This window comes from Pagrus major, chromosome 11 (assembly GCF_040436345.1).
Source record: "Pagrus major chromosome 11, Pma_NU_1.0".
Classification (NCBI taxonomy): domain Eukaryota; kingdom Metazoa; phylum Chordata; class Actinopteri; order Spariformes; family Sparidae; genus Pagrus; species Pagrus major.
In genome coordinates, this window is record NC_133225.1 from 8,429,419 (window position 1) to 8,446,181 (window position 16,763).

The following is a 16,763-nucleotide window of genomic DNA, read 5'->3' on the forward strand; positions in this document are numbered from 1 at the left end:
GATGGCGGAAGAAACCTGAAACTTTTGGCCATTTTAATGTTTCTTCTGGGTACATTTATTGCAGGACTGGCCATAAAACAAATCACATTTTCAGCCCCACGCTATAAACAGTTTGAACCGCTGCCCATTTTAGCCTGATGTGCATAAGTGGCAATTGAGGCTCGGCCATGATCAAAGTCCCGAACAATGCAAAAAAAAAAGGGGCCAACAATGATTTAGTCCCGTTACTGGAAGATGACTTGTATTCTAGGTGTACAGGGTTGTAGGGTTACTCGGAGGCTAAGTGATGTCTGATGTCAGCTTGGAGCTGAGTGGTGGCCGGCCTCAGCAGCTGGACAGCCTCATAAGTAATTCTACATGGATGGGGGACACAGGAAGGCTGGATGATTTTTATTTATGCACTCCAAGAGGAGGAAAGCCCTGGATCTTTTATTTGTGGATGCACGTTGGGGCCCCTTTCAAAACTCTGCAGTACAGGAGAGGAGAGCACAGGCTACGAAGAGGCAGATTCACCGCCACATTACTCAGACCTTCTTTAATGTTTCCAGTCACTGGCCTAAGTTTTGTTTATCACAAAATCTGATCTTATTAGGACCATGTTCATGTGTTTATGTATACTTCAACAAGACTAATGCGTCATCAGTAGTCGTCGATGCCGTTCATGTTAACAGACTGGACATTTCCAATATGCTGTCTTCAGCATTCAGCTGGTTATTTCTCTTGTGTTACTGTGGCAACCCTGGTATTATCACAATGCCATTTACCATTTATCTGATGGAGGAAGAAAAGCATGGACACAGGCAATTCTTTCACAACTTCACACTTTTAATCAAGTCATCAAATCTTTAAAAAAGTACATTGCTTCATTACCTGGCCACTAGTGGTGCTTCATAGGCTAACATTAGCAACCTGTGCTACTATACTGCCAGTCTGCACTGATATTAGAGGAGCGGTACCAACTGCAGCAGCTGGACCTGAGTAACATTTTGGGTGTCTTATGGCATCAAAGAGGAATGGTGCTAGGTTACAATTCAAGAGATTGCTAAAGTTATTAGGATCCCCCCCCTGGGAACCATGATTAAGATTTTGAGTCTGGACCAGAAGTTATGTTAGACTTTCATGTTGTCCTTCATTTTGATGAACAGAGTCGAAACACTTTCATCATAATTTATGCTCTTTTTATTTTTTAATTTTCTAATGATAGTGAGACAAAGCTTATGTAATAGTATTACAATTTCAAAAACATCTCAATTGCAACAAAATGTATACAGACCAATTTACAGATAATGCATTTCTAAAGGCATTCAGAGAAAAGATGAACAGAGAGAGCAAAACTGCAGTTACTTTTCATGTTCTTATATCCTTACTGCTGTTTTGTCCTTCAATATGTTGCACGATTTACAAGATCCAACCAAGACATATGATAACGGTGTCTGTGACTGATAGCTATGACTGTAAATAATAAATAAATAAATAAATAATAACTGAGTTCTATGATGATATTTTCATTTCATTTGCTCATACACAGTTGAGATAAAGCCTATTATGACTCAAAGTATCCTTTTCTTTTGTTCTAATAAATTACAGACTGATATTCATTAACAAAATGGAAGCCATAAATCAATTGGTTGATGAAGTACTAAGCCTTTTTTGCCATTAACAAAGGCACTGTGATTGTCACTTCAACAAAGATTAAAAAAGGAGCGATGATACTGTAAAATATGAATACTTAATTGAGCTATTGTGATATTACACGCTCCCAAATGAAATGATGAATGCCATAAATTGCCTGTTTGAGTCTCGCTTCTCTCTGCTGTTAAAATCCCCAAACTGCACCACAGGAAGAACGGTCCTGTCAACACATCTCATTTACACCGTGGTATCAGTGCACACGATATTTACACAAACTACATGCCCTTGTGACGCACACATATGCATGCACACACACACACACACACACACACGCACACACACACACACACACACACACACACACACACACATACATACAGATGAACAGATAGGATAGACGCACGTTTACGGACGATGAAACCAAAGCTGTCTCACTAATTCCCTGCTAAGAGCAAAAACACCCAAGACAAACACTGGATTTTGCAGAACCACGTACATATCTACACACACATGCACACACACACACACAGCGAGGGAATTTCATCATCCCATTGGTGCTCTGAGAAACCTGACGGGTCATACTCAGGCTCTGAGAAATGGATTATTTTCTCTGTCTCTCTCTGGATGATCTTATCCTGTTGAGATGAAAAGAAGCCAAGTTGGGTTGAAGTGGATGTGAGAATGCGGGGCCTGGCTGGAGGATCCTGATACTGTATTTTTCTCCACTGATCTGCATAAACCTACCGGAGTGAGAATGTGTTGCGGTGCGAGTGGAAAATTCTCCTCTCCTGGCGAGTGAGTGGGCACTGAGAGAGCAGATAGGTATTAATGCTAAGCTTTTTTATGTTCCTGGGGTTTAGCTCGGTCTCATATGAGTGGAGCAGAACGCTGGTGGTGGTGCTGGTGGGCAGGATGGGAACTGTGCGGGGGTGAAGCTCAGGGGCTTCGTGGAATCTGGTCCTCTGCCAGTGGGGTATAAAGGTTCAGTGTGTGAGGAGTCTGACAGTGCCCCCTTCTCTCTCATTCTCTCTCACAGGGAAGACATTAAGTCAACAGACTGTCAGTCTGCAGGCGGGAGCAGCTTTAATGTTACACCTTCTTCACACTTTCTTGTGTATACTGTCACTCCTGATCTCTTTCTTCTTACTCTTGTTATTGGTGCATTTGTCTAAATAAATCCCAGCAGTCATCCAGAATTAGAAGACTGCTGTTTAGCACAAATGTGTGAAGGAAAACCACTATGTGTACGCAGATGCTTGGCAGAGTGTGTGTGCACGTGTGTGTGTGACCTCCAACATATTACAACCTGCTTGTTACGAGTGACAAGACCTTCTTTACCTCACAGATTATAAGAGCCAAGGGACCACACTGCCCCTCCCTTTTAACCCAGACCCCTTTCTGCCAGATGCTAGCATGCATATTAGCTGTGTGTGTGTGTGTGTGTGTGTGTGTGTTTGTGTGTAGTACATTCATTACCTATGTGAATTAAGGGGTAGCATAAAGGTGAACTTGCATGAGGGCACTGTATACTTGTGCATGTAAATACTTTATTTTTGCGTGCCTCCACATATTTTTATCCCTCGCTTCGGCCCCCTTTTGCTTCATTGACAAACAACAAAAGTTTTCAAAAGCAGCGTGTGTGCGAGCGAGCATGTGTGTGTTTGTGTGTGAGTGTGTGTCATAGAGCCAACATGTGGTTCAGATTTCCTCTGTGGCCACATGGGCAAATGCACGGCAAAGGCAGAGAAGTTGGAGCTCAGTAGGAGGCGCTATGGTTCTGCTACAAAACACTACAGCAACACGACCTTTACTCGTGATGCTTTTACTTTATGTGAATGCTTATGTTTATTCAATTTTATTAAAAGCATTTGGTCTAAATATGTCTTTTATTTCATGAGAAACAAAGTGTGTTCTTTGTTGCATAAGTAGCATCATGTTTCTTACCCATGCTCATCTTGATTGGCAGCTTCTCCTTGCTGGCTGTTTCCACTAGATGCCGACGGACCTCCATCACCGCCTCTTTATGTTTATTGGTCAGCATGGCCTCCCATAGTGACTGTGCTGCAGGTGACCTAGAAGGTAAAACAATCACACAGATCATTTAGTAAAGAGAAAATAAAAACACTTTCGTAGACATCAGGAATGTATGGAGACATTTTTTTTTCCAGTTGTTTTTTTTTTTACATTTTAAAACAAGTCCCCATCTACTTCAGTTGTTTGGGAGAACGCTGCAACTGTGTTTTGTTGTGAAGCTCCAGAAATCTTTTGTGGACTACAGAACTTCACCTGACTTTCCATTGGCATGGGGGCGAGTGGATAATGACTGAATTTTCATTTTTGGGTGATCTTAAACTTTAATCGATTAATCATGAAAATAACTGGCAGATTAATCAATAATGAACATAATCATTAGTCGCAGCCCTGTCTTAGAGGTTGTGCAGCGGTTGTCAGCACTAACAAGCTGAGCAACCATTTCTGCTCCTGCTGTTTGTTCAGAGCATGCAGGACTCCGAGTATAAACACAAAAGGACAACATGGACGTGATTGAATGCTCGTTTCAGTGATAAAGAGCCTGCTGGTGACTCCCCTATGGGACCCCTCACAGGAAAAAGCTGAAATTAGCAGAGGGAACATCAGGAATGTTCTCAATCCACCTTAAACGTGTGTATGCAAACATTCCTCTAAACTGATCGGTGCTGTCCTTACATCAGTGGCAAAAGACTCCTCCTGATACCATCTCAGTCCCTCGTCTCATTATCCGCTAGGTTATGAAACACGCTGATCCACATCTCTAATGGCAGACTGAGGACAAGGCATGTTTGTAAGACTATTACCATCTACCACAAGCAGTGGAAACGGCTTCAAGCCTTCCATGAAGGAATCAAAAGAGCCTTCATCATCAAGTGACACTTTTTCTTATGAATCAGATCCTATATCTGAACTCAAGCTGTGAGCATATTTTACATTTCTGTCTCCATTGGTCTTCTCTCAGATTGTCCTGTTAAAAAGGCACTGACACTTTGTTGGCTGGATATAATGGCATTAACAGCCTACATCTACAGCCTACACCTCCATGTCTTTGCCTTTGATAGCTGGGCTGACACGCGTGGACATGATCTTCTCTGTCCTCTCAGGACTGACCAGAAACTGAAGAGAGACCAAGACAAAGAGAGAAAAGGGGTGAGGGATGGACGGAGAGAGGGAAGGTAGGAGGGAGCTCGTTGACAAATCCACTCTGTTTTTCTTTTCTTTTCTCTTTCTTTTTTTTAAAAACTTTTTTCTCCTCTCGCCTTTTCTCCTTTCTAACTGCTGCCATGTGTTTAATATCAGATGTAATCTGTTCCAGACCTTGGGCTGGGGCTGGATGGGGAGGAGAGGGGCTCACACTGGGGCGGCCGCCATCTTCACACCAGAACCAGACACAAAGACCGGCAAACACGACTCAGCCCAGGGCAAGAGTCTGATGTAGAAACTAAAACAGTCAAAAAAAGAAAATAATGTAATTTAAAAAAAAAAAATGTCTTGGTTTGCTTAAGTTGCGATTCAGACATGAATACAAAATACACCGTAGTCATTTGTCAAGAGCTGTGACGTGGTGTCATTTCTGGAAAACGCTTAATCCTTCACAAAAACACTTGATGAAGTATCAGAACTGCTACGATTACGCAAACCGTGAAGTCCCGCATTCTTGTCATGGCTGGAATACCAACAGTGTGACTTGACCAGGCCATATGTGAGCAGCCATGTGTGTGTCTGTGTGTTCATGCATCTGTATATGCTTGCACACAACCCCCGTGCATCCGTGTGTGTTCTTGGCTGACGGAGGGCCTTGGTGGAGTGTGGATGAAATATGGTTCTAATTTGGCTTTTTGCCCACCCAGCCCCCCACCGCCGGCCCACTCCCTTTGGAGTGGACTGCTTTCCCTCGGCCATTTGGTCAGACGGAGGCGGGGACCGGAGTTGGGCTCAGGGGTGAAGTTTATACTGGCAAGGTGTGAGACAGGCTCCATAACCAGCCAGGAACCTTGAGTAACTACTCTACTCTGGAAGAGAGAGAGAGGGTGGGGGGTGGGTGGGTATGGTGTGCTTGGCCATCTGGGGGCGTTAAATGCAGTGTGGCTGTTTCTGTTGAAGAGGATGCTCGGATGCAGACTGAAGGGGGCACTCTTGTTCTTGACTTGTGTACACACATCACAGTGGAAGTCCTCTTTGGCCAACTTGGACAGGATGAGTGGGTGTGTTTGGAGAGTGTGGGTGTTTGTGCCCAAACTAAATTCCACTAGATGTGTAATGAGTGGCGTTCCATTAAAAAGGCAGTTGAGCATCAAATACTATAGCTCAAAGGAAGACGTGCGTACTACGTGAAAGAATGAACACATATGGCGCCATTAAAAGTGATGAAATACCTCTGACCCAGTCCAAGTCATTAATGGCTGTGGGGGTGAGGAGGGGGATTGTATTCCTGGAAGAGTGTGATACAGCAGAAAAGAATGACTCCAACTGTTCTGACTCAGGATTTCTTAAATCTACTCCCCATCTTGTGGGCCCCTCATCACTGGGTCGAACATGTATGTGTACGTGTGCACGCAGATTGAAGTGTTTATGTATTTACTCTGACGCTACCTAACATAATCAAGCGTTTACCGCAAAATATAGTATTCATGACATGATTCAGAAGTGAGTCATACGATTGATGAAATGTCATTAAAGGGTCAGCTTGCCCAAATTGCACAAAAACCCACATTTTCTCACTTAAGTTTTTTTTTTTTTAGATAATGTACTGTATATGTCCCTGAGATCCCTGCTACAGCACAATAGAAGTGAATTAAATCTTTTTGCGGTGCTGAAAAGCTTTGAAATAAAAAAAAAGTGTCCCATCATTCTGTATAATTAAGATCTAAAGATGTTGTCAATAGCTTTCATGAGGTATAATTGTAATGGCGAAAGACAAAACAAAAAAGCTGCGGTTACATAGATAGTATTACTTCAACACTACTGAATTCATTCTGATTAGAGATTCCAACTTGATTGCTTACATGAACGCTAAATAAAGTCGTCCAGTAAGTCAGTCCATATCCAGTTTTCATGCCCTAAGGCATTTGATCAGAATTTAACTTCTTTGACGTACGCAAAGTAGATCTGCCCGCTGTGAAGCATCTAATCTGCCAGAAACATGACAGCCTTTTCTTGTAAATGCAGCATACTGTATGTCTTACTGACTAGGCAACAATTCTTTGAACAAAATTTCAGCTTTTATCGGCAGTTTACCAGCGAGAGCCTCTCAAAGAGGAACGTCTCTTGAGTGAAAATGATCATGGCAACAACAGAAAAACCCATTATAAAAGCTGATATTTTATTGTTGTAAGTGTTACGTCTTCTATGGGATTCATGCCGAACTAATGTATAACTCTGGGTGATTTGAAAAAGGTCTTAAAGTGGTGTTGTGTTTTACATTTGCCATGTTTCTGTCCCTCCTGGAAACTCATTCATTCTCTTAATGTTCCCACATGTGAGGGAAACATGCACAGAAGGAATATATATTTATTACAACCAGAGAGAAATAATGGCATTAAGTATTAACATGGTTATCAGGCAGTATACTTTAATAAAATATTCTTTTAAGACACCATTGGAGGTAAGTGAGAAAATGTTAAACAGCAAATCTGGTTGTCTTCAACTCGATACTTCTAAACAAGGTATCACTTTGACAGCTGAGAAGTTTCAGACCACTGATCACAGCTCATCAATATTTGAAATAACTTTTGGAGTTTGTCAGCTTCTGTACAACAAGTCACATCTAAAAACTACACTGTCCTCCAGCGTATATTAATGTTACTATCCTTAATGCGATCAAGGGCATCGAAACTTCACAGTCAGCAGACTACACAAGCAGACTGTAATCTGTTTCCTGGTACAGATGATTCAGATGATCTGTGTACTTTCCAACAGGTCTGCATGTTACATATCCAGTCTAACAGAATTGTGCAAGGTCAGTCTTGTTCCTCAGTGAGATAATTTATGGAGTGTTTTTAATGGGGCAAAACACACTGTCCGTTTCCTGTAAACATCCTCATGTACATGAGAGAGAGAGAAGGACCAAAACCAGACCTGGCCTTGAGTGTCTGTGTGTCCTGGCAGGAGGGACAAATGACCCGGCGGATTTATGGAGAGAAGAAGAGGGAGAGGAGTTCCGCAGGAAGCGGGGAGAGGAGGGGAGATACAGACGAAAATTAAACACACCAACGCAGAAGTAGCAGGAGCTCTCATTGGTCAGTTTCAGACTCCACTTTAGGACTCCACAAACACTACTAGTAAAATACATTGTTAACATTCTTTGTGATTACAATTTATGTTTTCGAATGAAAATAATCTGTTATTACCAACAATGCTGAGGTAACAGAAAAATACATGTATCATTGATGCAGCAGAATTATGTCAATTTATGGTGGAAAGTTGGAAAAATCTCAGATTAACATATGCAAAAATGTAAAATATTTGATGTTGGTTGTATTTTTAAAATCCAAATGTGAAATCATGTCAATTATTCTGAAAATTGTCAGAAACTTTCTTCTTGTGGGAGAAATGAAAGGATCTGTTCAAGAGTGATGTTGAAGTCTCTTCCTCCGTCATTTGGCTAATTTACCAGTTCAAATGAAACCCAGCAGCAGGGGCTCTTTTTAGAAGTGCTGCTGAAGGATGTAAAGTGCCATCTTTGGAGGCGTCTTATCCTCTTACTGAATAAATGCCTGCACACTCAAGTCTGTTCTGTAGTGAAAAACAAATGACAGAGTAGAAGAGAGCATACAAGACAGAATAGGTTTGTTATCTCAGTCTTGATGGAAACACGGAGTACAAGTTGTTCAGGTGAAAGTAATCTATGTGATTGATGTAGTGAGGGTTTCAGAATGAGATACCTTCTACACTGCAGAGGAAAACAGAATTACATGTAGGTAGCAGAAGAAACACAGACATCTGAAATAAAGCGGAGGACATGTCAGCTCACTGAATCCTAGGATATGGCTAAATCCCTGCATCTTTAAAAACGACAGATATGAACTCTATTTTGCTAACAATTCTGTTATCATTGACCTTTAGGGGAGTTGATAAAATCCGTGAGATAAATGATGAGATGAAAGCAACCAATCTTTGTGACGCAAATGGCTCAGAGGGCAAATTGGCTCCCTTCTTTTAAGTCGAGGGAAAAGGCTTCAAAATATTAAAAGTCAGACCAATTTAATTTGATCTTCACTGTATATTGCAATAATGACAAAAAACAAGCACAGATTGCTTCTCACTTTGGTATGGATAGAGCATAGCTGCAATTTCTTTCAAGTGAAAGTTTTATTCTCGAAAAGAAAAAGCATCTGTCAGCAGATCGGTTTAAAAAAAGTCAAAACTCAACTAAAATTATCACCAGAATGTGAAAAAATAACAGTCGTAACGTTATGATATGAGTATGAAGTATGTGTAAGTATAGAAAAGAAAAACAATCTCTGCTCTGTAAGGAACCACCATAGAATGAATGTGGTCAGTTTCCAAACCCTTTCTTTATTCTTGGTGAGGTAAAAACAGGGTTAGCTGTCCTCAGCCGTCTGTCATTTGCTTTCTCCGCTCCACACTCCACTATCTCTGCTTTTTTTCGTTGCTTTTCCCATACTGCCTGTGCTGGAATAAGCGTGCATTGCTTTTTATCCATGCTCATATTTCCCAGCTGCGACAGAAATAGGTGTTTTCCTTCAATCCTTGGTGGTGCTCATGCAGGAGCTGCTGGCCAGATTTGAGGAGATGGCAAGCTTCGCAGTGTTTTCTCGTGGCAGGGTGCGGTCGGTTACTCTGCCTGGCTGGAGCTCAGCAGCTCCTGAGGCAGGCCCAGAGCACCTTGGCCACCCGTACTCAGTTTTGCCCACATGCACACACACCCACCACAGGATCAAGGTCGGAGGCGGCCAGATGACGGGGGTGCAGGGTTCAGCCTGAGACTGAGGGAAACTTGGTGCCCTCTGCCAATGGGGTTCATATGTTCTACTTAGGATCACAAGGGCCGTGCAGCCAAGCACAGCAAATTACACAGACTGGGCTGGAAGGTACCTGACCACAAACACACACAAACACACACAGAACACCACTCCCACTGCCACTTTCACTCAACATCCTTCCATATACTGCCAACTGTGCATCCTGGCACTTTTTACTGGCTGAAGAATGCCATAGTATAAGAATGGAGTAACAAAAAAACAGTCAGTGTACCAGTGTGTGTAGGCGTACACACCCACACAAAGCATACTCTCTTTCTCTCTGCCATGACTACGAGAACCACAGAGTGAAAGTCGGGTTGCAGGATCAGGAAAATTCACACCAGGTTATGAAAGACAATACGACAGTAATTGCAGTAGGTGCGTGGGGTCTTGCCAGCAGGGCTAGAATCAACAACCACCCACGGAATGTTTAAGACACAGTAATCTATAAAAATATCCTGGAATTACTGAGGGAAATATTGTACAAAAGGTCCAAATTAGGCCCGCACCTAATATTTAAAGGCTTGAGCTGGTCTACACAACAAAACCAATCAAAACACACTGCGGTAGAAAGCTAAAAATAGCTTAACAAATCATAGGTGTATAAACATACAGTAGGAGGGAACTTATTATATAGACAATCAAACCACACAGAGCCAGTGGAGTCTGGCGCTTTGCACAGTTCACATCATTCAAAGAAAACAATCTGTTTAAGAAATGTGTGCTTTTGTATCTTTCATAGACTTTGGAGAGATTATGGTCTAAGAGCAGTACACCTCTAAAAACATGCAGTTGCAGAGCGCCGTTCTGTACAGTGATTGACATAAACTCAGCCTATGCTGAGCTGCGCACTTGAAGGCAATTCAATAAAGTGGGGAAGTCTAGGCTTCTTTCTTGCTGTGTCTCGGCAGCACTTCAATCTCCTCAACATCTGTGATAAGGCTCAACTGGGCCATCTGCTCAGAGATAGCACGGGCAATAACACACCCTGCTGATCCCGCTGGCCCCGATCAGACACATACTCCATACAGACACAATCCCCGCCACATTACTTATTACTGTCAGCAACACTTCTACTTGGTCTGAGCGTTTGTGTCTGAACGCCTGCTGGAACTTGTATACAACATCCGAATCAGCCATCCAAACGCTTTGAGATAAAAGTGTTTGGCTGAGACCCATATTTGGTGAAAAGATCTGGGACAACGATTACAAATACCGCCACTGGGACCACAGCCACCAATCCCTCCTTGGGGTGCTTTGTCACCATCACTTAAATTTTTCCTTTATACGATTTTTACACAAAAAATTGCTTGTATATGCAGGTTTTTTAAATGCAGAAAAACAAAAAATGGGATTGACTCGTTTCCCATTGCCAATGGACGAGTTCAAATCAAATCAAATTTTATTTATATAGCCCAAAATCACAATCACATTGCCTCAATGGGCTTTACAGTCTGTACAGTGAACGACATCCTCTGTCCTTAGACCCCCGATTCGAGTGAGGAAAAACTTGCCATGTTGTTGGAAAAAAAAAGACCCTTTTAACAGGAAAAAAAGGATGATGGAAGAAACCTCATCCAAAATGATGGGGGTTTGCTTTTCAGATTTCATTCTGGTGTGTCACATTTAACGTCACAAACCCAACCGGGAAAAACAGGAAAAAGTAGAAAGGATGGGAAATTATTAACAAGCCCTTAACTTCAAATTGTCATAGCATTGTGCCAGAAAGAGCTGAAAATGTGCGCGTCTGCCCAAGTGTTGTGTTTTCATCACAGCTGGAGCCAAAACACAAGTGGCAACTGCAGAGTCATCTGACACAGTAATGACTGTGGATGTACCTATTACCATTAAAGACAAAAGCCACACTGTTTGTTAGTGGGTGTTAGTGTTTTTTGTTTTTTTTTGTGCAGTTTGAAAGGGTTAGTACAGAGAGAGAATGACAATAATAACATGTACGAAATATTTAGGTTTTTCCCTTATTCTGAAAAAGACAATATTCCTATTCAGTTGTTTACATGGTTCATGAAAATACATATTCTACAATAATCCTGTTTACATGCAGCTGTGCATACGACTTCCTCTTTCATGCCACCTTTACAAAAAGGTCAGTGTTGCGATATGGCCTTTTTAATAATATAAAGTAAGTTATATTGCGATAAGCGATATATTTCTTGATATTTTTAAATCTCTTCAAAAGTACCTCATAAATGTGAGAACTGGGTGACAAAGTCAAATATCACAATATTTCTGACTAGGGGCATATATCCAAAAATCTGTTGATATCCAACTTTCATATTGTTTAAAAGTAGGTGCGTTTCTCCTTCCAAGCAGATATGTGCGCTTATTTTTTGTGCATGCGTCTTTACCCCAGGCTTACAAGCTGTTGGCTCGACAACACACTGACCATAAACAGGCAAGAGGCAAGAGACTGTGTGCCACAAACTGTGACAAAAAAACCCAATTAAGATGCATATTCTGATTACACTTTATAAATGTCCAAAGAATGCTTTAAAAACCTGAATAATATCGGCATATCCTGCATGTCTGAATCCATTAAATGCTTTATTCGGAATAAGACCTTCTCGTGAATATTCAAATGGAATATGCTGTTTACATAATCAGTATAAAATCAGAAATACTGTTATATTTGGAAAAATAGTTGAATATTATTATGCATGTAAATGTAGTCAATGTGAGAGGGTAAGCTTGTTGCTGCCGGCCGCACCATGCATACAATATGAAAGCTTTCATCTGTTTGCAGTTCTACTCAGCTGTGTTTGTGCAACCAAGACAGTCAGAACAACTCCAGTGATTTGAGACATAATTTGTGGGTGTATTGTAGGTATCTGTTTGACGTTTGCCCCAGACTTGAGAGCCCTGCATCTGAGGGTCGGTGTAACCTTCTCCCGCTGTGCTCATATTATCTGCTACAGTACACACTGTCTAAACAGCCCTGACTACAAAGATCTAAGACTGGTTCCATTACAACAGAACCTCCCACCTAGCTCAGAACTTTCCCTGCTGAATTCAGTGTATGTGTAAGCCCCGTTCAAGAAGAGACAAACTGCATGACAGCTCCAGCCACAAAACTCTTCTTTTCAGTCAAAGCCTTTTCCTCCTGCAACCACATGAAGGGCCGAAGCGGGAGTGGAACACATGATGTAGGACTAATCCCTGCCATGTACAACAGCCCCACCGCAGGCGCCCAACACGTGCATCTGCACAGCCAGGACTGGAGGCAAGCTTCACTGAGCAACTGGCACCCAATGCTGGTCATGTGCCACTCAACTCACTCAGTGGGGGCTGGCTTAAGGCTGGTGAGTGTGTTTTAGAGCATATGTATGTTTGGTCAGGTGGGAAATGTATGTAAAAATGTATATTGCAGTGGTGTCTGTGGTATGGGTGAGTGCCAATAGCAAGTTCCATTTTGGATCCGGTTCCAAGTTGGTAAACTAACACTGGACTGGTTGATTTCCACTGATCTCTGGTTTATGTATAAGACTGAGTAAAGATTCCCTAAAAAGCTATCAAACCCCATCCTCAGTCAGCCATTAAGATGTGACAAATATTGCATGGGGAGATAGGTAAGAAAAAATATTTGCCATGCTCCTTCGTAACCAAACTCATCATTCTAGAGGGCATTTTACCCATAACACACATTTTCATAAATAGATTTACAGCTGTTTATCTTCTCGATTCATCATTTGGTCCAAAAAACATCAGAAATAGTGAAGAATGGCTGTCACAATTTCCTAAAGCCCAAGGTGATGTCTTTGAATATCTTGTTTTGTGTGACCAACAGTCCTTGTTGCTTGAAACTTGATTTGAATTATTAATCAATTGTTGCAGACTAATCAGTTAAGTGACTAATCGTTGCAGCTCTTAGGGATAAAAATCCGACATTCCATGTGCTCCAGACGGGACCGACATCACAGATCAGTGCAGGGAATATTAAAATCATTCAACCACCCCTTGATAAACAAGTCAGGCTTATGCTTGCAAAATATGAGGCTGCAGAAAGATGACCTTAAAATTTGCCATTTGAACATCTGTTAAATGTCATATTGGGTCTTTGACATTACAGGGAGCTGAACAACCAGAACTCTGTATTGACAAATTCAATACATGCATAGCCAAATTATTTGAAACTTAAGCACTTTCATTAAAAAATGTATAGATATAGGTACAGCATGTATAGGTGTACAAACTGCCAACTTCTCTACCCAGCGAAATCCTTGAACATTTGTTGGCAACCCATTACCTCCTTAATACTTTACAATCTCTTTCTTATTGTGTCATTTTCCTTATTCATATGTCATGTACACTCATTTTCTTAATAGTCACTTGTCATCTGTTTAATGGGTCAGGTTTCAAACTAGAAAATAGATTAAAATGATGGCTATAAAGAGATGTGATGAATGATCACTACTAAGAAAACTAAAACGCTATAAAGTCTCTAAAAGTAGGGGATGGTAATAGCTGTGTGTGTATATGACACCAGTTAACAAGAAAATGAAAATTGTTATAAAAGAACTATGGTAAACTGTTATCAGTAAGAGGCACTCACTGGGTCTGTGCAAGACAGCCGGGGGCAAGGGTGGTCTGGGAGTGAGGGGTTCGCTGCAGACTTGTGAGCTCCAGCATGTCCACCTGTACGTCTGTCACATGACCAGGTAAGGGTTCCAGCACTGTCAGGATCTTCTCCACCAGGTTGTCACCATGGTGACCAACAGCTCCTAAGTATCAAAATGATAGAGAACAAAAATGACCAACTATCTATTGATATTAAGAGCAGTTTTCAGCGAGACGTCAATATCAATGTGTATTTTCATAATTGATAGTGAGCAGAGAACACTCATTTTGTAGTTTAAGGTAAGAGTATTATAAAGAACATCAGACATGGTCATGATTGTGACGTGATTAAGAGATTCTACCTGTTAGGTCCATTGTTCGGTCTACAAAAATGATTGATGCTTTATTGGGGGCTGTCTTCCTTCTGTTTTTGGCTTGATGATGATTTGCCAGTTCTCCTGCTATGATGCGGCTCATGGGACCCACAGCAAAACTCTCTTCCCTGGTGCCTGTCGCTTCAAACACTGAATTTAGCGCTGAAGCTAAGGATTTGATTTCAAGCTGCAGTTCAACAGGGAGAGAGTGCATGTCTATGTCAACCAGGCTTCCAAACCTCTTCTTCTCGGGTCGTTTTGCATTTATTGACTCCAGGTCAGGTGAGAGCAGGGGGAAGAGGTGTGCAAACGTGGGTGTGAGGATCAGCTGCTGTGACACAGGGGCGAAGACCACTGGGACGTGCATGACTTCTGCTGTGTAGTTCATGTTCCCCATCCACTCGCACAGCTTTTCTTCAAACTGGTCGAACACAGGGTTCCCCTCCATTTCTGTCGTGACATTGTTGGCGAGCAGGTGCACGGAGTGAGCAACAGTGGTGATGACGACACAGTACTGGAAGTGACTGAGAGATATGATGTCTTTAATGATGTCGACCGTCCTGCCTTTCAACAAAGTGCTCACCACAAACACGGCTTTCGGTTCATTCGCACCGCAGGCTTCGAAGCTCGAAAACTCCTTTAAATTTCTGGCTCCAGCTTCCAACAAGACAGCAGCACCTCCGCTCCAATGTAGAGCCTCTGCGCACTTGTCATCCATAAAAACAACGGCTTTCTTTACCTTCGACAGCACCTTCTCCCACATCTGTTGCGGGAAGCGCGTGAAGTCCTCCGTCGTCAGCATTTTGCCAATTGTCAGTGTTAGCTAAATGCTACGAAATCGAAGAAACATCAGAAATGTCAGCTGAAGTAGCTCCAGCAAAACAAACACACGAGTCTCTCAAAGGTGACGTGGCACAGGCGCGTCGCAGCATAAAAACGTCACACAAGCTTCAACTCGTTGCTATGGCAATAAGCAGCATCCAGGGACCGACTTGCACGAAGTGCTGGTTAATGTTACAGAGTCATCAATGAGTTTTCGTGTTTTAATATCATTTACTGAGCCTCTTAATTCATTAACATTATCAGCAACGGCATTTTAAGGGCTAAAAGGGAGACAAATAAATCCAAATGCCGGACTGAAGTCTTAAAAACGTCAGAAATATAGCAACCGTTTCTCTGATATTAGCATGTAAGCTAACTGTTAATTGCAGTCGGTGAACGCACGAGACGGTTTCTGACCAATGGCAGGGCTCGGTTCATGCCACGAGCTTTCACTTCTCTTAATTGCAATAGAAACACCTTGAGCTGCCTAACTGACGCACTGGCTGATAATCCGACTTTCCTGTTTTTCCACGACGTTTTTAGCTACTTTCCTTCGTCTAAAACGTCCTTTTCCGTGTTAAAATGTCCTTACCGGAGTCGGACTCCAAAGTTTTCACCGAAGATGAAGATGAAGAGGAACAAATTTATCAATGTATGTTTGAGCTGGCCAACCGCTGTATGCTAATGTTATTATTTGTTCTTTAGTTTTTCTGCATTAGCTAACAATAGTATGGTAAACTAAAATGAAACATGACTAAAATCACAACTGCTAAACGTTATAATATCCGAAAGTGTACTTGGCACACTATACGAAATAAGTGTCAAAATAAGGCCACCAACTTGGACCTTGAAGTTTGTCTTGTGTATCCTTCTCTTTCAGGGATTTATGGCATGATGACTACATATGACAAGCAGGAGAACGAGGAAGATCAAATCCTACCCAGGTGTGTATACTGTATTTGTTAGCATGTTAACGCTTTACTTTTAATATGCTATTACCTGTCACAAATAATGTTTCACAACCATGACACAAATCCTAAACAGAGTATATGAGGCTGTTACATACAATACAGTCAGTTCACCTTAATGCTCCAATACCTCTCTTACTTTGAATTAAGTCTTGAGAAGATTAAACCACAGGTTAGATAGGCCAGTCAAAGTCCATAGTGACAATCACAGGTGAGCAAATTCACCTTACCAGAGTAAACTGTACTGGCAATGCTTATTTTCAATCAGAAGTGCCATAATACAGCACTGAAGCAGATAATACACTTTTTTACAGTACAATAATGACAGTGATCATTATAGTTGTACAGTATGTGAGTGATGGCACCCTGTGCAGCCAGTC

The 16,763-nt window shown here is 41.8% G+C and overlaps 1 protein-coding gene across 1 annotated transcript in view; it reads right to left on the reverse strand.

The window, feature by feature from the left end:
• The window catches only part of scfd2 (sec1 family domain containing 2), a 93,639-nt gene extending 78,146 nt beyond the window's left edge, over nt 1–15,493 (reverse strand). The window contains exons 1-3 of the mRNA XM_073477117.1: nt 14,582–15,493; nt 14,215–14,383; nt 3,577–3,704 (exon numbers count right to left, since the gene is read on the reverse strand). Of these exons, the coding sequence (XP_073333218.1) occupies nt 3,577–3,704; nt 14,215–14,383; nt 14,582–15,395 (1,111 nt within the window). The 5' untranslated portion in view covers nt 15,396–15,493. The remainder of the gene's footprint in view (nt 1–3,576; nt 3,705–14,214; nt 14,384–14,581) is intronic.
• Nucleotides 15,494–16,763: the final 1,270 nt, after the last annotated feature.